Source organism: Dama dama, chromosome 14 (assembly GCF_033118175.1).
Source record: "Dama dama isolate Ldn47 chromosome 14, ASM3311817v1, whole genome shotgun sequence".
Classification (NCBI taxonomy): Eukaryota; Metazoa; Chordata; class Mammalia; order Artiodactyla; family Cervidae; genus Dama; species Dama dama.
In genome coordinates, this window is record NC_083694.1 from 5,034,699 (window position 1) to 5,062,106 (window position 27,408).

The following is a 27,408-nucleotide window of genomic DNA, read 5'->3' on the forward strand; positions in this document are numbered from 1 at the left end:
CTACAGTGGCTCATGAAACAGCTGAAGCCCCACCAGCCACAGTCCAGGGGCCCCTGGAAACACTATCTTATAGAATCATGCATGGAGCTAAGTCCTTCTGTGAAATCCAGGTTTTCACAGGAGGAGCTCTGTCTGCTTCGTTCACACACCCTCCCACACTGTGACCAGCTCAGTGTGGTTACAATGGACTCAGAGTGAAGAGAAGCATTTGACAGAACACCAGTGAGCACGCACAGAAATTTGTCTCAAATCTGCGGGCCAAGACGGGAACACAAGATTAAGATGTAGTGCTACTTTCGGGAAATAAAAGACAGACTGTCAGCACCAGTTTTAGTGCATTCACTATCTAGACAAGACATAGCAGCCCAGAAATTCTGACAAAAGAGGGATGAGATGTGTCAGCATGTGCCACTAAAGAAGATCTGAGATAGCCTCAGAGTCTCTAGCAGGGTTGAAGGAAGTTGTCTCTCGCCCAGTGGAGAGTAGCACTTCAATTAGAGAAACACCACAGAACTTCAAGGGACACGAACTCGAAGTATCATGACACCAACAAAGTATAAAAATCTTCACTAGTCACACCAAGATATTGGAGATCTGCGACTTACCCAATGAAGACTTCAAAATAGCTGTTTTAAATGGTTCACTGTGCTACAGAAAATACAGTAAGAGAGTCAAACAAAAGCAGGAAAACAATATAAAATAAACACTAAACAATGGACAAAATGAGAAGTTTAACAAAAATACATAAATCATAAAAAAAAAAAACCAAAATTTTGATGCTGAAGGATCCAAGGATGAAATGAAAATGCATTAGAGAGCATCAACTAGAGATTGAAACAAGCAGAAGAAGAAATCTGTGATATAGATGACATATTGAAGTTATCCAGTCATGGGAGAAGAAAAACAAAATAAAAAGAAACAGAAATTTAAAAAACAAGAATGGAAAAGAACAAAGAAAGGCTACATGATTTATGGTACATCATCAGTAGAACCAGTCTGCAAATTATTGAAGTTCCAGAAAGAGGAAAGAAGGAGATGAGTGAAGAAAATGTATTTAAAGAAATAGTGGCCGAGTAAAATATATTTTAAGAATTAATGTTAAAAGTTCAGGAAGCTTACAGGTGACCAAACAAAATCAGCAGAAAAAATCCTCTACAACACACATATAATAAAATTGCAAAAATCAAAGAAAAATAGAGAAGTCATAAAGGCAGCATGAGGAAATAACAAATAAGCTAACAAAACAAAACAAAAACCATGAAACTTACTAAGAAACCTTCATTTGGCTCTAAGCATATTTCTCAGCAGAAACCTAGTGGGCAAGGAGAAAGTGGGATGATATATTCCAAGTGCTGAAAGAGAAAACTGCCAACAATGAACACTTTATTTGGAAAATGTCATTCAGAAATGAAAAGAACATAGACTTCTCCAGACTAACAAATACTGAGGAAATAAAGCACAGACCTTTCTTGAGGGGCATATGGCAGCACACTCCAGTATTCTTGCCTGGAGAACCCCACGGACAGAGGAGCCTGGTGGGATAACATCCATAGGGTTGCAAAGATTCTGACGTGACTGAAGTGACTGAGCATGCACGCATACCTTCCTTACAAGAAGCACTAAAGGGATTATTGAAGATAAACTAAAAGAGTGCTAATTAATACCATGAAAATAGGTAATATACTGGTAAACTTAAGTGCACATTTATATGCAGAACACTATAGTACTTTGATACAGAATGTTAAACATCAAACTATATAAAAGCTAAATTACAAGAGACTTAAAATTACTGTATTTACAACTATTTGTTAATAAGTACACACTATAAAAAGAGGCAAATCAAAACATCAAAAAGATAAATTCAGTTCAGTTCAGTCTCTCAGTCATGTCTGACTCTTTCCAACCCCATAAAGTGCAGCACGCCAGGCCTCCTTGCCCATCATCAACTCCTGGAGTCCACCCAAACCCACATCCATTGAATCGGTGATGCTATCCAACCATCTCATCCTCTGTCATCCCCTTCTCTTCCTGCCCTCAATCTTTCCCAGCATCAGGGTCTTTTCAAACGAGTCAACCCTTCCCATCAGGTGGCCAAAGTTTTGGAGTTTCAGCTTCAACATTAGTCCTTCCAATGAATACCCAGGACTGATTTCCTTTAGGATGGACTGGTTGGATCTCCTTGAAATCCAGGGGATTTCAAGAGTCTTCCCCAGCATCACAGTTCAAAGGCATCAATTGTTCGGTGCCCAGCTATCTTTACAGTCCAACTCTCACATCCATACACGACCACTGGAAAAACCATAGCCTTGACTAGATGGAACTTTGATGACAAAATAATGTCTCTGCTTTTTAATATGCTGTCTAAGTTGGTAACTTTCCTTCCAAGGAGTAAGCGTCTTTTAATTTCATGGCTGCAATCACCATCTGCAGTGATTTTGGAGCCCAGAAAAATAAAGTCAGTCACTTTTTCCACTGTTTCCCCATCTATTTGCCATGAAGTGATGGGACCGGATTCCAAGATCTTAGTTTTCTGAATGTTGAGCTTTAAGCCAACAGTTTCACTCTCCTTTTTCACTTTCATCAAGAGGCTCTTTAGTTCTTCTTCACTTTCTGCCATAAAGGTGGTGTCACCTGCATATCTGAGGTTATTGATATTTCTCCCAGCAATCTTGATTCCAGCTTGTGCTTCCTCCAGCCCAGCATTACTCATGATGTACTCTGCATATAAGTTAAATAAGCAGGGTGACAACATACAGCCTTGATGTACTCCTTTTCCTATTTGGAACCAGTCTGTTGTTCCATGTCCAGTTCTAACTGTTGCTTCATGACCTGCATACAGGTTTTTCAAGAGGCAGGTCTGGTGGTCTGGTATTCCCATCTCTTGAAGAATTTTCCACAGTTTATTGTGATCCACACTGTCAAAGGTTTTGGCATAGTCAATAAAACAGAAATAGATGATTTTCTAGAACTCTCTTGCTTTTTTGATGATCCACTGCAGGTTGGCAATTTGATCTCTGGTTTCTCTGTCTTTTCTAAAACCAGCTTGAACATCTGGAAGCTCACAATTCATGTGCTGTTGAAGATGGCTTGGAGAATTTTGAGCATTACTGTACTAACGTGTGAGATGAGTGCAATTGTGCAGTAGTTTGAGCATTCCTTGGGATTGCCTTTCTTTGGGAATGGAATGAAAACCGACTTTTCCAGTCCTGAGGCCACTGCTGAATTTTCCAAATTTGCTGACGTACTGAGGGCAGCACTCTCACAGCACCATCTTTCAGGATTTGAAATAGCTCAACTGGAATTCCATCACCTCCACTAGCTTTGCTTGTAGTGATGCTTCCTAGGCCCGCTTGACTTCACATTCCAGGATGTCTGGCTCTAGATGAGAGATCACACCATCATGATTATCTGGGTCTTGAAGATCTTTTTTGTACAGTTCTGTGTATTCTTGCCACCACTTCTTAATATCTTCTACTTTTGTCAGGTCCATACCATTTCTGTCCTTTAAGGAGGCCATCTTTGCATGAAATGTTCCCTTGGTATCTCTAATTTTCTGGAAGAGATCTCTAATCGTTCGCATTCTATTGTTTTGCTCTATTTCTTTGCATTGAATGCTCTCTTATCTCTCCTTGCTATTCTTTGAAACTCTGCATTCAAATGGGAATATCTTTCCTTTTCTCCACTGCTATTCACTTCCCATCTTTTCACAGCTATTTGTAAGGCCTCCTCAGACAACCATTTTGCTTTTTTGCATTTCTTTTTCTTGGGGATGGTCTTGATTCCTGTCTCCTGTACAATGTCATGAACCTCTGTCCATAGTTCATCAGGCACTCTGTCAATCAGATCTAATCCCTTAAATCTATTTCTTACTTCCACTGTATAGTCATAAGGGATTTGATTTAGGTCATACCTGAATGGTCTAGTGGTTTTCTCCACTTTCATCAATTTCTATGTCAATTAAAAAATTATTTTAAAACATTATTTTAGAGATTTGTTAAAACATTTTAGGTCAAAGTTGATTATGAACAGAGTCTGTAAATTAGCACTCATCTTTACACAGAATGACAATAAATGTAGAAAAATGTTAGAACTGACATTTAAAAATCACCATTTTCTACACAACAGTGAAATAGCTGCTTGCAGCCTCGGGTCATAAATAGATTCTACAACCATTATTTAAAAATTTTGGAGAAATAATATCTACAATAATGTTAACATTTATAGCCAAGATAACTTGTCAACTGTAACTATTTCATTTAGGGTGAGAAAACCAGCTGTTAGTAGCAATTCAGATTTAAATCAATTAGCACCATGGTGATGGCCATGCTTCTTAGACTAAGAAGGTCCCTTGACTTGATGCAGTACAAAGTAATAAGATATCACTTTAAATATTTTAGCTTATATATACCTCTGTTTTAATAATAGATATATATTATACCTCTATTTAAAAATAGAGGTATAAATACCTCTATTTTAATAATAAAATTTTTAAGATATTTATAAATCTAAAATGTTTATAGTTAACTGATAAGCTTATTATGCTGTTTAAAATGTATGAACATAAAAATCACCTTTCAAACTGGTGCTGAATGTTTCTAAAATGCTCTGTAACAGTAAAATCAGGAAAACATTACTAGACCTGGAGTTCATTACCAAATTGATCTCTAAAGCTCATGTTTTGTCACTTTGCATATTTCTTTATTTTAGAAAATATTTTGTGGTCCAAATTTGATATACATTAAAGACAGAAAAATTCAAGAATTCATGTAAGTCAAAAGAAGTTAAACACATTTTACATCTATTATCTGTGAATTCAACTCTAGCTATACTAAATATTTTCTTACATTTCTTGCCAATATTTTCTATAAAAAGTTATTCAATGTTTAAAGCAGGGTGTCTTTATGTGTGTGTGTTTATATTTAATGTTGAATTTTTTAATCACTTATGTACCATGTTATAATAGTTATACAATGTGATTCTCATTGTTCTTTATTTGAATTATTATGTGTACTTTGATAAGCATCTTTTAAAATAATATGTGATCCAACCAGTCCAGCATAAAGGAAATCTGTCCTGAATGTTCATTGGGAGGACTGATGCTGAAGCTGAAACTCCAATATATTGGCCACCTGATGTGAAGAGCTGACTTATTTGAAAAGACCCTGATGCTGGGAAAGATTGGAGGAGGGAGGAGAAGGGGACGACAGAGCATGAGATGGTTGGATGGCATCACTGACTCAATGGACATGAGTTTGAGTAAACTCCGAGAGTTTCTGATGGACAGAGAGGCCTGGAGTGCTGCAGTGCATGGGGTTGCAAAGAGTTGAACATGACTGAGTGACTGAATTGAGCTGAAAATATTATGTATTTCATCATTTTTGGTTTATTCATCTATTGATAGATGAGCTAAAGTAAGATAAATTACTTATATTTACTTGCTGACATAAGTATGACATAGTTTACTTTTATATATTTGTCAAGTGATATTATCAATATTTTGCATTTTCCATTTCTTTCCACACCCTTTTCCCCATGTATTCTAAAACAGGGATTCAGAAAGCCTCAGAAATAATGGAGAAAGCTTTCAGAAAGTGAAGAAACTGATGGATGGAAGGAGGCATGGAAGTGATTGAATCTAATTTCTTGCTTTAAATGTTTCATGAACAGGACACATAACATTTTGATTTGCCAAGTTTAATGAGATACTTTTAAGAAGTGATTCATTGGTCTCCCATCTTTCAATTACATTGTCCCCATAATATTAAACACATATCTGATTTATGATTCAAGATGAGTTAAAAAATACTTGATAAAATAAACAGAACTGAATTAATAAAGAGAAATATGAATACATGTACATATTTCAATTTTACAACTGCATTTAGTCAATGTTTTATCCACAGCTAGGATACACCATCTTTCCTCCCCAACAAGTTGTTCGAAATGTATGATCTGGTGACACTGGATGATAACCACTTTGACACATAAATTCAATATTATCTTCTGTTTTAGAGTAAAGTTTTGGATCGTGTTTCCATCTTAACTGTATGTGATGCTTTCTCATTGTTTCTTCTGAAATTCCACACGCCTCTAAAGTTAAAGAAAATAAACATGAACCTTTGAGTAATATGCAAATATTTTCTACAGAATTTCAAGGTTTCAAGAAATGTGGTCCAAAAATTATTCCTCAAACCTTTCCAAACCAATACACTGAAAATGTATCATCATATTAACAAAATTAATGTTATAAGAATGAGATACTTTGTTTAATGCAATCAGTAAATGTTATAACGAAAGATTCATAATGTCAGTTGTCATATGAAGAGCTTTCATAAAGGAGCTATTGTTGCTTGAACATGTAATTTTCTAACTTTATTTCTATATACAGATATTAATTCTTGGTGGTCAAGCATGCAACAGAATGGTTGTTATTTATTCCTTAAAATCCCTATTATAAACAGTTAAACATCATGCTGAGTAAAAGAATTATCCCAGGATCTGAGAGAAGTTTAAAGCATTTAACTAAGCATTTTGGTGGTTCTGACCACTCTCTGTTCCGACATACTACATTTCTGTTTCCCCAAAGTTCGTAGTAGGACTGACACCGGTAGTCAACAATCATTCCTGGAGGATATACTGACTGCAGGAGTGAGGTAATGTCTCCATTGTCTATTGGTGGAGGAGGCCCACATTTTCCCTGAGAGTCTAAAAAATAATGGTGTTTGCTTTATTCAAAGAAAACCCCTACAGTATTAAATAAATAAAATAAAAATGGAGCCAAATATGTAATATCAAATCTTATGATTTCTGATGACAGAAATGATTTATAGGAGGAATTTAAATCACTTAATCAGAAATACACATTTTAAGACCTTATTTTACCCCCATGGAAGCACATAGAGTACTCTAAGAAATATGCCTGTTTTGCAGTGTCCTGATGTTTATACGTGAACTGTAAACTTCCAGATGTTCAAGCTGGTTTTAGAAAAGGAAGAGGAACCAAAGATCAAATTGCCAATATCCACGGGATCATCGAAAAAGCAAGAGAGTTCCAGAAAACCATCCATTTCTGCTTTATTGACTATGCCAAAGCCTTGACTGTGTGGATCACAATAAACTGTGGAAAATTCTTCGAGAGATGGGAATACCAGACCACCAGACCTGCCTCTTGAGAAACCTGTATGCAGGTCAGGAAGCAACAGTTAGAACTGGACATGGAACAACAGACTGGTTCCAAATAGGAAAAGGAGTACGTTAAGGCTGTATGTTGTCACCCTGCTTATTTAACTTATATGCAGAGTACATCATGAGAAATGCTGGGCTGGAAGAAGCACACGCTGGAATCAAGATTGCTGGGAGAAATATCAATAACCTCAGATATGCGGATGACACCACCCTTATGGCAGAGAGTGAAGAGGAACTAGAAAGCCTCTTGACCAAAGTGAAAGAGGAGAGTGAAGAAGTTGGCTTAAAGCTCAACATTGAGAAAACTAAGATCATGGCATCTGGTCCCATCACTTCATGGGAAATAGATGTGGAAACAGTGGAAACAGTGTCAGACTTTATTTTTCTGGGCTCCAAAATCACTGCAGATGGTGATTGCAGCCATGAAATTAAAAGACGCTTACTCCTTGGACAGAAAGTTATGACCAACCTAGATAGCATATTAAAAAGCAGAGACATTACTTTGCCAACAAAGGTAAGTCTGGTCAAGGCTATGGTTTTTCCAGTGGTCGTGTATGGATGTGAGTGTTGGACTGTGAAGAAAGCTGAGCACCAAAAAATTGATGCTTTTGAACTGTGGTGTTGGAGAAGACTCTGAAGAGTCTCATGGACTTGAAGGAGATCCAACCAGTCCATCCTAAAGGAGATCAGTCCTGGGTGTTCATTGGAAAAACTGATGCTGAAGCTGAAACTCCAATACTTTGGCCACCGCATGAGAAGAGTTGACTCATTGGAAAAGACCCTGATGCTGGGAGGGATAGGGAGCAGGAGGAGAAGGGGACGACAGTGGGTGAGATGGTTGGATGGCATCACTGACTTGATGGGCCTGAGTTTGAGTAAACTCCAGGAATTGGTGATGGACAGGGAGGCCTGGTGTTCTGCAATTCATGGGGTTGCAAAGAGTTGGACACAACTGAGTGACTGAACTGAACTGAAGTATTCCTTCTGCCTAATAAGGATCCTGAACAAATTACAAAAGCTAACACAGGAGACTGTGAAACAAGTATAAGTCAATCTGCTTAGGGACCTTGGGTTTCAAGGAGTTACACTGAAGAGAGTCCTCGGGGCTTTCATTTTGCCTTCTGTGTATCCTGAATGGGCCACTGAGACAGCAACCCAGAAATAATACAAGAACAGAAAGAAAAAAAGTCTCATGAAGCAGTTGATCTCTTTGAGAAAAGGCCCAGAAAAGAGTAGCCTAGCAAGACACAAACAATGTTCACAATACTGACTTAGTCTAGTAATACTACACCAAGTGTGCACACTAAGTCCTTGTGTGCACCAGGACCCAGAGACCCCACAGAGACTAAGCCAGAATTCTGTCTGAGTGTTTCCTGCAGAAGTACGGGTGAGCAGTGCACTGCTACAGGGGCAGGGGCTCTGGGTGCAGTAGACGTGGGTATTGAGTCATCCCTCTTGGAGGAGGCTGCAATTAACCCCACCACAGAGCCGCCAGAACTTACGGACTGTGGAAACACACTCTTAGAGGGCACAAACAAAACCTTGTGCACAACAGAACCCAAGAGATAGAAGCAGTGACCCCACAAGAGACTGAACCAGACTCTCCCATCAGTGTCCAGGAGCTACAGTAGAGGTATGGGTTAGCGGTGGCCTGCTGCAGGTTTGGGGGCACTGATTGCAGCAGTGCATGCATAAGACCTGTTGAAGGAGGTCGCCATTATCTTCCTTATCTCCACCATAGTTTGACCACAAGTCAAAAAACAAGGAGGGAACACAGCCCCAACCATCAACAGAAAATTTGTCTAAAGATTTACTGAGCATGGCCCCTTCCGCCTGACCAAGACCCAGTTTCCCCCTGACTCAGTCTCTCTCATCAGGAAGCTTCCATAAGCCTCTTATCCTCATCCATCAGAGGGCAGACAGAATGAAAACACAATCACAGAAAACTAACCAATCTGATCACATGGACAACAGCCTTGTATTACTCCATGAAACTCTGAGCCATGCTGTATAAGGCCACTCAAGATGGACGGGTCATGGCAGATAGTTCTGACAAAACGTGGTCCACTGGAGAAGGGAATGGCAAACCAATTCAGTATTCTTGCCTTGAGAACCCCATGAATAGTATGAAAAGGCAAAAAAGATAGGACACTGAAAGATGAACTCCTCAGGTCAGGAGGTGCTCAATATGCAGGAGATCAGAGGAGAAATAATTCCAGAAAGAATGAAGAGATGGAGAAAAAGCAAAAACAACACCCAATTGTGGGTGTTACTGCTGATGGAAGTAAAGTCTGATGCTGTAAAGAGCACTATTGCATAGGGACCTGGAATGTTAGGTCCACGAATCAAAGCAAATTGGAAGTAGTCAAATAGGAGGTGGCAAGAGTGAACATTGACATTTTAAAAATCAGCAAACTAAAATGGACTGGAATGGGTGAATTTAACTCAGATGACCAGTATATCTACTACTATGAGCAAGAATCCCTAAGAAGAAATGGAGTAGCCATGATAGTCAACAAAACCATTTGAAATGCAGTGCTTGGATGAAATCTCAAAAATGACAAAATGATTGATGTTCATTTCCAAGGCAAACCATTCACTATCACTGTAATCCGGGTCTATGCCCTGAAAAGTAATGCTGAAGAAGTTGAAGTGGAATGCTTTTCTGAAGACGTACAAGGACTTCTAGAACTAACAGCAAAAAGATGTCCTTTTCATTAGAGGGGACTGGAATGCAAAAGTAGGAAGGCAAGAGATACCTGGAGTAATAGGCAAATTTGGCATTTGAGTACAAAATGAAGCAGGGAAAAGGGTAACAGAGTTTTGCCAGGAGAACACACTGCTCATAGCAAACACTCTTTTCCAATAACACAAGTGAGAACTCTACACATGGACATCACCAGATGGTCAATACCAAATTCAGACTGATTATATTCTTTGCAGCCAAAGATGGAGAAGCTCTATACAGTCAGCAAAAACACAACTGGGAGCTGACTGTGGCTCAGATCATGAAATCCTTGTTGCCAAATTTATACTTAAATTGAAGAAAGATATGAAAACCACTAGACAATTCAGGGATGACCTAAATCAAATCCCTTATGATTATAGAGTGGAAGTGACAAATAGAATCAAGAGATTAGATCTGATAAGACAGAATGCCTGAACAACTATGGACAGGGGTTCCTGACTTTGTACAGGGGGCAGGGATCAATACCATCTCCAATAAAAATAAATGTAAAAAGGCAAAATGGTTGCCTCAGGAGGCCTTACAAATAGCTGAGAAAAGAAGAGACACTAAAGGCAAAAGAGAAAAGGAAAGATAAAACCATTTGAATGCAGAGTTCCAAAGAATAGCAAGGAGAGATAAGAAAGCCTTCCTCAGTGATCAGTGCAAAGAAATAGAGGAAAACAATAGAATGGGAAAGACTAGAGATCTCTTCAAGAAAATTAGAGATACCAAGGACATTTCATGCAGCGAAGGGCACTATAAAGGATAAAAATTGTATGGACCCAACAGAAGTGGGAGATATTAAGAAGAGGTGGCAAGAATACAGAGAAGAACTATACAAAAAAGATCTTCATTACCCAGATAACCACGAAGGTGTGATCACTCACCTAGAGCCAGACATCCTAGAATACAAAGTCAAGTGGGCCTTAGGAAGCATCACTGCGAACAAAGTTAGTGGAGGTGATGGAATTCCAGTTGAGCTATTTCAAATCCTAAACAATGATGCTCTTTAAGTACTACACTCAATATGCCTGCAAATTTGGAAAATTCAGCAGTGACCACAGGTCTGGAAAATGTTAGTTTTCATTTAATCCCAAAGTACGTTCAAACTACCATACAATTACATTCATCTCACACTCTAGTACAGTAATGCTAAAACTTCTCCAAGCTAGGCTTCAACAGCACATAACCCATGAAATTCCTGATGTTCAAGCTGGATTCAGAAAAGGCAGAGGAAAAAGAGATGAAATTGCCAACATTCACTGGATCATCGAAAAAGCAAGAGAGTTCCACAAAATAATCTACTCCTGCTTTATTGACTACACCAAAGCCTTTGACTGTGTGGATAGCAACAAACTGTAGAAATTAAATAGATGGTAACACCTGACCTGCCTCTTGAGAAATCTGTATGCAGGTCAAGAAGCCATAGTTAGAATCAGACATGGAAGAACAAACTGGTTCCAAATCAGGAAAGGAGTATATCAAGGATGTATACTGTCACTCTGCTTACTTAACTTATATGCAGAGTACATAGTGCAAAATTCCAAGCTGGATGAAGCACAAGCTGGAATCAAGATTGTCAGGAGAAATATCAACAACTTCAGATATGCAGATGACACCATCCTTATGGCAGAAAGTGAAGAAGAACTAAAGAGTCTCCTGATGAAAGTGAAAGAGGAGAGTGAAAAAGGTGGCTTAAAAATCAACGTTCAGGGAACTAAGGTCATGGTATCTGGTCCCATCACTTCATAGCAAATAGACTGTGAAACAATGGATACAGTGACAGACTTTATTTTGGGGGGCTCTAAAATCACTGCAGATGGTGACTGCAGTCATGAAATTAAAAGACACTTGCTCCTTGGAAAAGACCTACCTAAACAGCATATTAAAAAGCAGAGACATTATTTGGCCAACAAAATTCCATCTAGTGAAAGATATGATTTTTCCAGTCGTCATGTATGGATGTGAGAGTTGGACTGTAAAGAAAGCTGAGCATCGAAAAATTGATGGTTTTGAACTCTGGTGCTGGAGAAGACTCTTGAGAGTCCTTTGGAATGCAAGGAGTTCAAACCAGTCAACCCTAAAGAGAATCAGTCCCGAATATACTTTGAAAGGACTGATGATGAAGCTGAAACTCCAATACTTTGGCCACCAGATGCAAAGGACTGACTCTTTGGAAAAGACCCTGATGCTGGGAAAGATTGAAAGTGGAAGGATAAGGGGACAACAGAGGATGAGATGGAAGGATGGCATCACCGACTCAATGGACATGAGTTTAGTTAAGCTCTGGAAGTTGGTGATGGATGGAGAAACCTGGCATGTTGCAGTCCATGGGGTTGCAAAGAGTCAGACATGTCTGAGCAACTGAACTGAACTTATTCAGTCTAGAAACACACGATGGCAGAAACCTAAGGCCATTTCTTTCCATGCCTTGATCTACAGGGTCCAAGTAAGCAGCCTACATTTCCACCCACATAATAAGGGAACAAGAAACATCTGCCTTTTCTCCTGGTGTCAGGGGAGGCCAGGTGGGAACCTTGGACTTGCACCCTACATGGCAGTAATGGAGGCCTGATTAACGAAGGAGTCCAGTAACATCCTTAGTCTCAAGATATGAAAGTTCAAGTGTCCAAATACAGTTGAAAATCATTTGTGAGGCCAAAGACCAGGTAAACCTCAAAAGAGAAAAAAATGATCAACAGAAGACAACACTGAGATAACAGATATTGAAATCATTGGATGATGGCTTTTAAAAATTGAGTCCAGTTGACAGAACTAGAAAATAGATTATTAGAAAATCACATGGCTCAACAATACATTGCAGATGGCTGAAGGATCAATAAGCTTGAATATTAACTAACTTTGAAAATGGACTGAAAAAAAAAAAAATGGACACAGCTTCAAGGACCTGTGGAAAGATAGCAAAGAACTGTTGAACATGAAGCTGAAAATAAAGAATAAGAGATAAAAAATAATAATAATGGCTGAGTTCCCTATGCCATCATTTTCTGATGGTCTAAATGAAAAGGAAATCCAAAAGAATGGGCATCTGTGTATATGTGTAGCTGATTCACTTTGATATACAGTGACACTAACACTATATTGTAAAGGAACTACACATCAAAATAATTTTTAAATAATGACTGAAAATTTCTTGAATAGGACATATGAATTCATCACTAACCAAAAACAACTACATTTTAAAACTGCTCAGTGAATTCCAAATGGGATGGGGCCAAAGAACTTAATGTCAGGATACATCAGGATCAGTTCCTGTTGTGTTGTTCAGTCACGCAGCTGTTTCTGACTCTTTGCAACCCCATGGATTGTAGCAAGCCAGGCTTCCTTATCCTTCATTAACTCCCAGAGTTTGCTCAAAGTCATGCCCATTCTGTCGATCATGCCATCCAACCGTGTCATCCTCTGAAGTCCCTTCTCCTCCTGCTCTTAAACTTTTCCAACATCAGGGTCTATTCCAATGTGTCAGCTCTTCTCATCAGGTGGCCAAAATACTGGAGCTTCAGCTTCAGCATTAGTCCTTCCAATCAATATTCAGGACTGATTTCTTTTAGCATTGACTGGCTTGATCTCCTTGCAGTCCAAGGGATGCTCAAGAGTCTTCTCCAGCATCACAGTTCAAAATATCAATTCTTTGGTACTCAGCCTTCTTTGTGGTCAAACATTTACATCCATACATGACTGCTTGAAAAAACATAACTTTGACAATGAGAACCTTTGTTGGTAAAGTGATGTCTATGCTTCTTAACATGCTGTCGAGGTTTTCCTACCTTTTCTTCCAAGGAGCAAGTGTCCTTTAATTTCATGGTTGCAGTTGCCATCAACAGTGATTGTGAAGCCAAAAAGAATGAAGTCTGTCATTGTTTCCATTTTCCCCCATTTTTGCCATGCAATGATGGAACCCAAGACATGATCTTCATTTTTTGAATGTGGTTTTAAGCTAGCTTTTTCAATCTCCTCTTTCACCATCATCAAGGGGTTCTTTAATTCCTCTTTGGTTTCTTCCATTAGTGTGATGTCATCTGTGTATCTGAGGTTATTGGTATTTTTCCTGGCAATCTTGATTCCAGCTTGTGCTTCTTCCAGCCTGGTATTTTGTATGATGTTAAGTTAGCAGGGTGACAATATACAGCTTTGACATATTCCTTTCCCAATTTTGAACCAGTTTGTTGTTCCATTTCAGTTCTAACTGTTGCTTCTTGACCTGCATACAGGTTTCTCAGGAGGCAGGTAAGGTGGTCAAGTATTCCCATCTCTGTAAGAATTTTCCACAGTGTTGTGATCCAAACAAAGACTTTAGTGTAGTCAGTGAAGCAGAAGTGGATGTTTTTGTGCATTTCTTTTGCTTTTTCTATGATCTAACTGATGTTGTCAATTTAATCTCTGGTTCCTCTGCCTTTCTAAATTTAGCTTGTACATCTCGAAGTTCTCAGTTCACATGTTGTTGAAGTTTAGTTTGAAGAATTTTGAGTATTACCTTGCTAGCATGTGAAAGGAGCCCAGTTGTGTTGTGGTAGTATGAACATTCTTTGGCATTGTCCTTCTAGAGACTGGAATGAAAACTGACCTTTTCCAGTCCTATAGCCACTGCTGAGTTTTCCAAATGTGCTAGCATATTAAGTGCTGTACTTTCACAGCATCATCTTTTAGGATTTGAAATAGCTCAGCTGGAATCCCATCACCTCCACTAGCTTTGTTTGTAGTGACGTCCACTTGACTTCACACTCCAGGATTTCTGGCTCCAGGTGAGTGATCACAACATCTTGGTTATCTGGGTCATTAAGTCCTTTTCTGTACAGTTCTTCTGTATATTCTTGCCACCTCTTCTTAATATCTTCTGCTTCTGTTAAGGCCATACCATTTCTGTCCTTTACTCTGCCCATTATTACATGAAAAATTCCTTTGCTATCTCTAATTTTCTTGAAGACATCTCTAGTCTTTCCCATTTTATTGCTTTCCTCTATTTTTTTGTATTGCTCACTTAACAAGGCTTTCTTATCTTCCTTGCTATTCTTTGGAATTCTACATTCAGATGTGTATACTTTCCCTTTTATTCTTTGCTTTTTGCTTCTCTTCTTTTCTCACCTCTTTGTAACGTCTTCTCAGAAAGCCATTTTGCATTGCTGCATTTCTGCTTCTTGGGGTTGGTTTTACTCACTGCCTCTTGTACAAAGTTACGACCTTCTATCCACAGTTCTTCAAGTACTCTCTCAGATCTAATCCCTTGAATCTTTTTATCCCTTCCACTATATAATCATAAAGGACTGGAATGGCCTAGTAGTTTTCCCTGCTTTCTTCAATTCAAGTCTGAATTTCACAATAAGGACCTCATGATCTGAGCCACAGTCAGCTTCCAGTCTTGGTTTTGCCAACTGTATAGAGCTTTTCTATCTTTGACTGCAAAGAATATAATCATTCTGATTTCAGTACTGACCATCTCAGTGATGGTCTCAGTGACCATCTTGGTGATGTTCATGTGCAGAATTGTCTCTTGTGTTTTTGAAAATGGTGTTTGCTATGACCCATATCTTCTCTCATCAAAACTCTTTTATCGTTTCCCCTGTTTCATTTTGTACTCCAAGGCCAAACTTGCCTGTTAATCCAGGTATCTCTTGATTCCTACTTTTGCATTCCAGTCGCCTATATGAAAAGGAGATTTTGTTTGTTTGTTTGTTTTCGTGTTTATATCTAGAATGTAATATAGGTCTTCATAAGTCCAGTCAAGTTCATATACTTTGACATTAGTGGGTGGGGCATAGGCTTGGATTACTGTGATTTTAAGTGACTTGCCTTGGAAATGAATGGAGATATTTCCATTGTTTTTGAGACTGCACCCAAGTACTGCATTTCAGACCCTTTCATTGGCTGAGGGCTACTCCATTTCTCCTAAGGAATTCTTGCCCATAGTAGTGGATATAATGGTCATCTGAATTAAATTTGCCCATTCTTGTCCACTCCAGTTCCTAATTCATAAATCTTGATGTCATAGTCAGTACCGTACTCTTTTTATGTCTAGAGCATTGCAGTATATAGTCTGAAGTCAGGCAGTGTCATTCCTCCAGCTCCATTTTTATTTCTCAAGATAGATTTGGCTATTTGGGACCTTTGTTTCTCCATACAAATTTTAAGTTTTTTTTTTTTTTTTTTTTTCCTAGTTCTGTGAAAAATTGCCATTGGTAATTACATATGGATTGCATTGAAACAGTAGATTGCTTTGGGTAGTATAGTCATTTTGACAATATTGATTTTTCTAATCAAAGATAGTGGTATATCTTTCCATGTGTTTGTGTCTTCAATTTCTTTCATTAGTGTCCTGCAGTTTTCAGATTACAGATCTTTTGTCTCCTTAGGTTTATTCCTAAGTATTATATTTTTCTCCAAAGAAGACATATAGATGGCCAAGACAGCCATGAAAAGATGTTCATATAACTAATTATTATAGAGATACAAATCAAACTAGAACATGATATCCCTTAACATGAGTCAAAAGATATATCATCAAAAAGCCCAGAAATATGCTGGAGAGTATGTGGAGAGAAGGTAACCCTCCTACACTGTTAGCTGATACAGCCACTATGGACAACAGTATGTACATTCCTTTGAAAACTAAACATAAAGCTACCATATGACCCTACAATCATGCCCCAGGGCATGGATCCAGTGAAAAACTTGGTCTAAAAGGAAACACACACCCTAATGTTCATTGCAGCATTGTTTACAATAGTCATGATATGGAATCAACCTAAATGTCCATCAACAGAGAAATGGATCAAGAAGATGTGGTACATATACAATGGAATATTACTCATCCATTAAAAGAATGAAATAATGTCATTTGCAAAAATCTGTATGGACTTAGAGAGTGTTACACTGAGTGAAGTTAGTCAGACAGAGAAGGAGAAAAATCATAAGACATCCCTTATATGTGGAATCTTAAAAGAAATTTGGAAACAAACTTATTTATGGAACAGAAACAGACTCACAGACTTAGAGAAGAAATTTATGATTCCTGGGGGGAATGATGGGAGAAGAGATAGTTAGGGAATTTGGAGTGGACATGAACTCACCTACGGCCAGACATCCTGGATGTGAAGCCAAGTGAACCTTAGGAAGCATCATTATGAACAAAGCTAGAGGAGGTGATGGAATTCCCGTTGAGTTATTTCAAATCCTGAAAGATGATGCTGTGAAAGTGCTGCACTCAGTATGCCAGCAAATTTGGAAAACACAGCAGTGGCCACAGGACTGGATAGGGTCAGTTTTCATTCCAATCCCAAAGAAAGGCAATCCCAAAGAATGCTCAAACTACTGCACAATTGCACTCATCTCACACGCTAGTACAGTAATGCTCAAAATTCTCCAAGCCAGGCTTCAGCAATACGTGAACCATGAACTTCCAGATGTTCAAGCTGGTTTTAGAAAAGGCAGAGGAACCAGAGGTAAAATTGCCAACATCCGATGGATCATTGAAAAAGCAAGAAAGTTAAAAAAAAAAAAAAATCTATTTCTGCTTTATTGACTATGCCAAAACCTTGACTGTGTGGATCACAATTAACTGTGGAAAATTCTGAAAACGATGGGGATACCAGACCACTTGACCTGCCTCCTGAGAAATCTGTATGCAGTTCAGGAAGCAACAGTTAGAACTGAACGTGGAACAACAGACTGGTTCCAAATAGGGAAAGGAGTACATCAAGGCTGTACATTGTCACCCTGCTTATTTAACTTCTATACAGAGTACATCATGAGAAAGGCTGGGCTGGAGGAAGCACAATCTAGAATCAAGTTTGCCGGAAGAAGTATCAATAACCTCAAATATGCAGGTGACAACACCCTTATGGCAGAAAGTGAAGAAGAACTAAAGAGCCTCTTGATGAAAGTGAAAAAGGATAGTGAAAAGGTTGGCTTCTAGCTCAACATTCTGAAAACTAACATCATGGCATCCGGTCCCATCACTTCATGGCAAATAGATGGGGAAACAGTGGCTGACTTTATTTTTCTGGGCTCCAAAATCACTTCTGATGGTGATTGCAGCGATGAAATTAAAGGATGCTTACTTATTGGAAGGTAAGTTATGACCGACCTAGACAGCATATTAAAAAGCAGAGACATTACTTTGCCAACAAAGGTCCGTCTGGTCAAGGCTGTGGTTTTTCCAGTGGTCATGTATGGACGTGAGAGTTGGACTTTAAAGAAAGCTGAGCATAGAAAAATTGATGCTCTTGAACTATGGTGTTGGAGATGACTCTTGAGAGTCCAGTGGACTGCAAGGAGATCCAACCAGTCCATCCTAAAGATGATCAGTCCTGTGCGTTCATTGGAAAAACTGATGCTGAAGCCGAAACTCCAATACTTTGGCCACCTGATGGGAAGAGCTGACTCATTGGTAAAGTCCCTGATGCTGGGAAAGATCAAGGGCAGGAGGAGAAGGGGATGACAGAGGATGAGATGGTTGGATGGCAACACCAACTTGAAGGACATGGGTTTGGGTGGACTCTGGGAGTTAGTGATGGACAGGGAGGCCTGGCGTGTTGCGGTTCCTGGGGTCACAAAGAGTCGGACATGACTGAGTGACTGAACTGAACTGAGCTGAACTGAACACACTGCTATATTTAAAGTGCATGACCAATAAGGACCTACTGTATAGCACAGAGAACTCTGTGGAGTGTAATGTGGCAGACTTGATAGGAAGAGAGTTTGGGGGAGAATGGTCACATTCATATATATGGCTGAGTATCTTCTCTGTTTACCTGAATTTAGCACAACAGTGTTAATCGGCTATACCCAAAACTAAATAAAGAGGTAAACAAGATACATCATGTTCAAATTCATGAAAATTACAGAAAAAAAAATCTTATAAGCAGCTTGATGGATATGAAAAACTTATTTGGGGTAAATATTATGAAATGCTTATTTGGAAAAAAAGGATTCAATCATTGGTGGAAATTTCATCAATGAACATAGAGCCAGGAAGAGGTGAGAACATTTTCCCAATGCTGGATGAAAATGTCAACTGCAAATTCTATATCTTGTAAACTATCATTTTGAATTAAAGGGAGAAAGAAAAAAAAAATCCCAGACAAAGCAAAACTGAAAGAATTTGTCTCTAGCAGAACTATACTTAAGAACTTTTCAGAATAAAGCATAATAAAAAAAGAACTGAGATTTTAGAATGGAAAAAAAATTTTAAATAAGGATAATTATAAGAGTATGATTTCTCTGTTTACTTTATTATAGTTGTGCAAAACTGTTATCTGATATGGTGCTCAATGTATATAGAGAGAATACTAGAGACATTTATGTTTAAAATGTGGGGAGAACCAATAAATCTAAATGGAAGTAAGCATTCCACATTTAATCTCAGATGGTAAAATGTCAGCAACAGTAGGGAGTGATAAACTACCTATGTGTATCTTAAAACCTAGAGAGACTAGTAAGAAAACCATGCAAAGACATATACTCAAAAACAATGCAGATCACAGTTAAATTATTTAACAATGTTAAAAAATCCTCAAGGAAGACAAGATAAGAAAAAGGTTGAGAAATGAAGGAAACACACACAAAAGAATTAAGAAAATGTCAGACATTGTCCCTAATAATTAGTAAGTAACTCTAAATATAAATGGGCATAAATATATCAATGGAAAACCTGAAAATGGCAGGGTAGACACATAAACAAGACTCAGCTGTATGTTGTCTAAAAAAAAAAAAGTCACTTCAAACATGAAAACATGTTCAAGTGGAGAGTGGTGTGTAAAAATTACACACCAGGCAAAAGTTAACTTGAAAAACTAGAAGTGGCTAATGTACTTCTTAGTTTGGATTCCCATCCTGTCTGATTTCTAAACACTGAAATGTCCCAGTATCAAGTTTCAGATTCCTTATTTTTACATATACACTAATTTCCTGAATGAGTTCAGCTAGTTATTGTTCGGTCGCCAAGTCGTGTCTAACACTTTGTGACCCCATGGACTGCTCATGCCAGGTTTCCAGGTCCCTGACCTCTCCCAGAGTTGCCAAAGTTCATGTCCATTGAAATGGTGATGTCACCCAAACATCTCACCCTCTGTCACCTTCTTCTCCATCTGCCTTCTACATTTCCCAGTATCAGGGTCTTTTCCAATGAATCAGCTGTTCACATCAGGTGGTCAGAATATTGGAGCTTCAGCATCAGTCCTTAAAAAGAGTAGTCAGGGTTGATTTCCTTTATGATTAACTGATCTCCTTGCTTCCCAAGGGACTCTCAAGAGTCTTCTCCAGCACCACAGTTTGAAAGCATCAATTCCTCAGTTCTCTGCATTGTTTATTGCCCAGTTTTCACATCCAGATGACTACTGGAAAGACCACTGTGTTGACTACATGGACTTTTGTTGGCAAAGTGTTGTTTCTGCTTTATAACACACCGTCTAGGTTTGTCATAGCTTTTCTGTCTTCTAATTTCATGCTTGCATTCACCATCTGCAGTGATTTTAGAGGCCAAGAGGGGGAAATCTGTCACTGTTTCTACTTTTCCTCCCTCTATTTACCATGAAGTGATTGGACCTAATCCCATGATCCTGGTTTATTTTTTTAACATTGAGTTTTAAGCCAGCTTTTTCACTCTCCTCTTTCACTCTCATTGAGAGGCTCGTTAGTTCCTCTTCACTTTCTGCCGTTAGAGCAGTGTCACCCACATATCTGAGGCTGTTGATATTTCTCCTGGCAGTATCTTGCTGTGATTTATTTCAGAGAGTGTTTTGCCTATGTTTTCCTCTAGGAGTTTTATAGTTTCTGATCTTACATTTAGATCTTTAATCTATTTTGAGTTTATTTTTGGTTATGGTGTTGGAAAGTGTTCTAGTTTCCTTCTTTTACAGACAGTTGACCAGTTTTCCCAGCACCACTTGTTAAAGAGATTGTCTTTTCTCCATTGTATATTTTTGCCACCTTTGTCAAAGATAAGGTGTCCATAGGTGTGTGGATTTATCTCTGGGGTTTCTATTTTATTCCATTGATCTATAATTTTGGCTTTGTGCCAGTACTACACTATTTGATGACTGTAGCTTTGTAGTGTAGTCTGAAGGCAGGCGTGGTGATTCCTCCAGTTCCTTTCTTCTTTCTCAAGATTGCTTTGGCTACTCGAGGTTTTTTTTTTTTTTTTTTTTTAATTTCCATACAAATTGTGGACTTGTTCTACTTCTGTGAAAAATGCCATTGGGGCTTGATAAGGATGCACTGAATCTATAGATTGCTTTGGGTAGTATACTCATTTTCACTATATTGATTCTTCTGATCCATGAATATGGTATATTTCTCCATCTATTTGTGTCATCTTAGATTTCCTACATCAATGTGTTACAGCTTTCCATGTATGGGTCTTTTGTTTCTTTAGGTAGATTTATTCCTAAGTATTTTATTCTTTTCACCACAATGGTGAATGGGCTTATTTCCTTAATTTCTCTTTCTGTTTTCTCATTGTTAGTGTATAGGAATGCAAGGGATTTCTGTGTATTAATTTTATATCCTGCAAATTTACTATATTCTTTTTTTTTTTTTTCAAGAGGGTATTAAATCTTTTATTGATTACACATGATAATGGATGATACACAAGCTTCATTCCCATCTATAACTTTTATCTGGTACCATAATTCAATTTAGATATATTGCATAGGATGTGCCAACAATCATTAATAACCAAAAAAAAAAAAAAAAACCCTCCATGACTTTGCATGGGTGACCCTTTTAATGGTGAACTCCAGGTCACAACACAGTAACTGTCAGTTCAACTACACCAAGGTTCTGAAGACAACAGCTTCTCCACCAAGCAAGTTGTAAATAAATTTCAAATGGAACCTGGCATCACCCTGAAGGAATTCTAACTTCACACTGTTGGGGTAGTTTACCAAAATGGCTTCAGAGTAGACTAACTTTACACAGCACATTAAAAAAAAAAAAAAAAAAGACATTTATTCAGCGTCATGATCAGACTATTACATTTAGCAATCAACAGCATGGGTGCAAAAAAAAAAATCTACATTAAAACCCTTTGTTGGAATGCTTTACACTTTCCACAGAACAGAAACTAAAATAACCTGTTATACAATTAGTCACAAGTACAGTCCTCGAGTTTTTTGCCCATACACATGAGTATTGTCTAAAACATGTCTTCTTTGTAGCAGCTAGGCCCTGCCACCACTGTGCTTGGCTGAGTTCACAAATCTGTTGTAACCTGTAGCTTCCCTGTCACTTCTCTGGCTCTCCTCTCCTGCTAAGCTTTGTTTCCTGGCAGTAATTAAAACCTTCTGCCACTGCCATAGCTACTGCTGCTGCTGGAACCACCATAGCCACCTTGGTTTCGTGGTTTGGCAAAGTATTGGCCTCCACCACCATAGGGGCCAGAACTTCTGCCTCCAAAGTTTCCTCCTTTCATGGGTCCAAAATTTGAAGACTGATTGTTGTAATTGCCAAAATCATTGTAGCTTCCACCACCTCCAAAATTGCTTCCGTCATTACCAAATCCATTATATCCATCCCCACTGCCACCATATCCGCCACCACCACGGCTGCCACCAAAGCCACCTCGACCACTGAAGTTTCCTCCACGACCAAAGTTGTCATTCCCACCAAAACCACCTCCACGACCACCACCAAAGTTTCCAGAACCACTTCGACCTCTCTGGCTGGATGAAGCACTAGCCATCTCTTGCTTAGACAGGGCTTTTCTCACTTCACAGTTGTGGCCATTCACAGTGTGGTATTTCTGAATGACAATTTTGTCTACAGAGTCATGGTCATCAAAGGTTACAAAAGCAAAGCCTCTCTTTTTGCCACTGCCTCGATCAGTCATGATTTCAATTACTTCAATTTTTCCATACTGTTCAAAATAATCTCTCAGGTGATGTTCTTCAGTGTCTTCTTTAATGCCACCAACAAAAATCTTTTTCACAGTTAAGTGGGCACCAGGTCTTTGAGAATCTTCTCTTGACACGGCCCTCTTTGGTTCCACAACTCTTCCGTCCACCTTGTGTGGCCTTGCATTCATGGCCGCATCCACCTCCTCCACCGTGGCGTATGTGACAAACCCGAAGCCTCTGGAGCGCTTGGTGTTTGGATCCCTCATTACCACACAGTCTGTGAGCGTTCCCCATTGCTCAAAATGGCTCCTCAGACTTTCATCAGTTGTTTCAAAGCTCAATCCTCCGATGAAGAGCTTCCGCAGCTGTTCGGGCTCTTTGGGAGACTCTGATTTAGACATGGCGGCAGTGGAGGCGGGGAAGTCTTCAACGATGCTTTCTCGGTGGCGTCCACAGGCAGAAAGCCAAATTTACTATATTCATTGATGAACTCTAGTAATTTTCTGGTGGCATCTTTAGGGTTTTCTATGTCATCTGTAAACAGTGAGAGTTTTACTTATTTTCCCATCTGAATATCTTTTATTTCCTTTTCTTCCCTGATGGTTGTGGATATAACTTCCAAAACTATGTTGAATAGTAGTGGTGAGAGTGGACACCCTTGTCTTGTACCTGACTTTATGGGAAATGATTTCAATTTTTCACCATTGAGGATAATGTTTTCTGTGGGTTTACCATATATAGCTTTTATTATGTTGAGGTATGTTCCTTCTATGCATGCTTTCTGCAAAGTTTTGTTTTTTTTGTTTTTTTTGTTTGTTTGTTTTTTTTATTAGTTGGAGGCCATCATAAATTGATGTTGAGTTTTGTCAAAGAGTTTCTCTGCATCTACTGAGATAATCATGTTTTTTTTTTTTTTTCCTTCAATTTGTTAATGTTGTGTATCACATTGATTGATTTGTGAATATTGACGAATCCTTGCATCCCTGGGATAAAGCCCACTTGGTCATGATGTATGATCTTTTTAATATGTTGTTGGATTCTGTTTGCTAGAATTTTGTTAAGGATTTTTGCATCTATGTTCATCAGTGATATTGGCCTTTAGTTTTCTTTTTCTGTGGCATCTTTGTCTAGTTTTGATTTTAGGGTGATGTTTGCTTCACAGAATGAGCTTGGGAGTTTACCTTCCTCTGAACTTTTCTGGAAGGGTTTGAGTAAGATAGGTGTTGGAAAGAATATGAAAGTGAAGTCGTTCAACAGTGTCCTACTCTTTGCGACCCCATGGACAGTAGTCTACCAGGCTTCTCCGTCTTGGGATTTTCTAGGCAAGAGTACTCGAGTGGTTTGCCATTTCCTTCTCCAGGGATCTTCCCGGGATGTTCCCAAATGAGGGACTGAACGTGGATCTCTCACATTGTAGGCAGATGTTTTACCCTCTGAGCCACCAAGGAAGGAGAGGTGTTAGCTCGTCTCTAAATATTTGGTAGAATTCACCTGTGAAGCCATCTGGTCCTGGGCTTTTGTTTGGAAGATTTTTGATTCCAGTTTCTATTTCCATGCTTGCGATGGGCCTGTTAAGATTTTCTCTCTCTTCCTGGTTCAATTTTGGAAGGTTATACTTTTCTAAGAATTCATCCATTTCTTCCAAGTTTTATTGACATGTAGTTGCTGATAGTAGTCTCTTATTATCCTTTGTATTTCTGTGTTGTCTGTTGTGATTTCTCCATTTTCATTTCTAATTTTATTGATTTGATTCTTCTTCCTTTTTTTCTCAATGGGTTTGGCTAATGGTATGTCTGTTTTATTTATCTTCTCAAAAACCAGCTTTTAGTTTTTCTGATTTTTGCCATACTCCTTTGTTTCTTTTTCATTTATTCCTGCCCTAATTTTTATGATTTCTTTCTTTCTACTAACCCTGGGGTTTGTCTTTTTCTACTTTCTTTAGGTGTAAAGTTAGATTATATATTTAACTTTTTTCTTGTTTCTTGAGGTACGCTTGTAAAGCTATGACCCTTCCCCTTAGCACTCTTTTTACTGAATCCCATAGGTTTTGGGTTGTCATGTTCTCATTTTCATTTGTTTCTATGCATATTTTGATTTCCTTTTTGATTTCTTCCATTATTTTTGGTTATTCGGAATCATGTTATTCATCCTCCATATGGTTGCATCTTTAATAGTTTTTCTTCTACAGTTGACAACTAATCTTACCACATTGTGATCAGAAAAGATGCTTGAAATGATTTCAATTTTTTTTAATTTACCAAGGTTAGATTTATGGCCCAGGATGTGATCTGTCCTGGAGACTGTTCCTTGTGCACTTGAGAAAAAGGTGAAATGCATTGTTTGGGTGTTAAATGTCCTATAGATACCAATTAGGTCTAACTGGCCCATTGAATCATTTAAAGTTTGTGTTTCCTTGATAATTTTCTTTTTGGTTGACATATCCATATGTGTGAGTGGGGTATTAAAATATCCCACTCTTATTGTGTTACTGTTAATTTCTCCTTTCATACTTGTTAGCATTTGCCTTATGTATTGAGCAGCTCCTATGTTGGGTGCATATATATTTATAATTGTTATATCTTCTTCTTGGATTGATCCTTTGATCATTAGGTAGTGTCTTTCTTCGTCTCTTTTCACGGTGTTTATTTCAAAGTATATTTTATCTGATATGAGTATTGCTACTCCTGCTTTCTTTTGGTCTCCATGCAATCTCTTTCCCAGCCCTTCACTTTCAGTCTGTATGTGTCCCTTGTTTTGAGGTGGGTCTCTTTTAGACAGCATATATGGGGGTCTTGTTTTTGTATCCATTCAGCCAGTCTTTGTCTTTTGCTTGGGCATTCAACCCATTTACATTTAAGGTAATTACTGATAAGTATGATCTCGTCGCCATTTACTTTGGAACAACAACATTATTAACTTTTTCCCATTAAATGATAATGTGTCCTGGTGTGGATCTCTTTGGGTTCATCTCTTTTTGGGACTGTCTGATTTCGAGACCTGAATGTTTGCTTCCTTCCCCAGGTTAGAAAAGTTTAGCAGTTATTTCTTCAAATAAGTCTGTCTTTCTCTATTTTAGATCCCTATAACGAGAATGGTACTGATGTTGTCCCAGATGTCTGTTAACCTATTCTCATTTTTAAAATTCCCTTTTCCTTTTCCTGTGCTATTTGGGAAGTTTCCACTACCCTGTCTTCCAGATCTCTGATCCATTCTTCTGAATCCTCTAATCTACTATTGATTTCCCCTAGTGTGCTTTTCATTTCAGGTGTTGTATCCTTCGGCACTGTTTAGTCCTTCTTTATATTTTCTTATTCTTAAAATCCTGTTATGGACAAAATAATTCATCCATTCTTCTCTAGAGTCCGTTGAACATCTTTATGTTCATTGTTTATGTTCATTTATGTTCGACATCTTTATGTCATTATCTGGAATGCTTTATTGAGTAGACTGCTTATCTTAACTTTGTTTAGTGACTTTTCTGAGATTTTGTCTGGTTCCTTCATTTAGAATGCATTTCTCTGTCTTCTGATTTTACCTAATTCTGTGTTTATTTCTAAGAGTTAGGTGTATTCCTGATCTAAGAGAAGTGGTCTTATGTAGGAGAAGTCTATGGCCCAGCAGAATGCTCCCCTCTGTAGGATATAGACAGCAGATCTAAATGCTAAAGGGGTGCCCTTCTGTTGTTTTAATGCCAACCACTCTGGGTGCACTGGTAGGCAAGGATCCCATCTCCTCCCCAGGTGGCTGATAGACTCTACCTCATGTAGTGGCTGCCAGCCCACTCATAGGCAGGATGAAGTGCTGATGGAGTTAGCTTCAGTCCGTAAGTGTACATGGGCTGGTGACATCACACCCAAGAGCACGGTGAGATGCAGGTGTAGCAGCTGTGGAGCCCAGCAGAGTCTGGGGCTGGTGCTGTCATGCTGGTGAGTTGTTAAGCCTCTGGTGCTAGTAAGCTATATATGTGTGTGTTAGGGAGAACTCTAAAGTGGCACTTGTCTCTCATGATGGCTGGCACCAACATATATGATCCCAGTTGTTTCCTATCTCTCTAGGAGTTTCACAAAGATAAGCAAATTAGTCTAACCCAAGCCTCTTTCCCATTGATGCCTCTTCACTGGGGCACAGAGCATGTGAGATTTCTGTGTGGCTTTAAAGAACAGAAGCTCTGTTTCCTACGGCCCCCTGGCTTTCTTGTGCTCAAGTTACACTGGACTTCTAAGCCAGAATTTCTGGGACTTATCTTTCAGGACCATGACTCCCCAGCTGGGCAGCCCAACTGCCCTTCATTCTTGTCCTTTTGATCATTAGGAATACAATTTGCATAAACATAAATTTTACCTGTTATTTGCACAGTAGCCCAAAGAGTTTGTCTGTGTTTCATATCAGAGATGAAAGAGTGTTCATCAATTCATAAAATAGAACTGTTATTTACTGTTTCAAGATAAATTGAAAGAGACAGAGAGGACTTCATCTTGCAGATTCATGCAAAGCTTGTGTGCACGCTCAGTCACTCAGTCCTATGTTCAACTCTTTGCGACCCCATGGACTCTAGCCCACCAGGTTCCTCTGTCCATGGAATTTCCCAGGCAAGAACACTGGAGTGGGTTGCCATCCGCCCCCCACCCACCTCACCAGGGGATC

At 38.7% G+C, this 27,408-nt stretch overlaps 2 protein-coding genes across 4 annotated transcripts in view; both read right to left on the reverse strand.

Annotated features, from left to right (window-relative positions):
• Positions 1 to 5,921: 5,921 nt before the first annotated feature.
• Positions 5,922 to 27,408, reverse strand: part of LOC133068985 (complement factor H-like) — a 57,310-nt gene continuing 35,823 nt past the window's right edge. For all 3 annotated transcript variants that reach the window (XM_061160000.1, XM_061159998.1, XM_061159999.1), the window contains one exon: positions 5,922 to 6,090. In XM_061160000.1, coding sequence (XP_061015983.1) covers positions 6,089 to 6,090 — 2 coding nt within the window. In that variant the 3' untranslated portion in view covers positions 5,922 to 6,088. The remainder of the gene's footprint in view (positions 6,091 to 27,408) is intronic.
• On the reverse strand, positions 21,631 to 23,180 carry LOC133068984 (heterogeneous nuclear ribonucleoprotein A1). Its single transcript, XM_061159997.1, has one exon. The coding sequence runs from the start codon at positions 23,163 to 23,165 to the stop codon at positions 22,203 to 22,205; it is 963 nt and encodes a 320-aa protein (XP_061015980.1). The 5' UTR covers positions 23,166 to 23,180; the 3' UTR covers positions 21,631 to 22,202.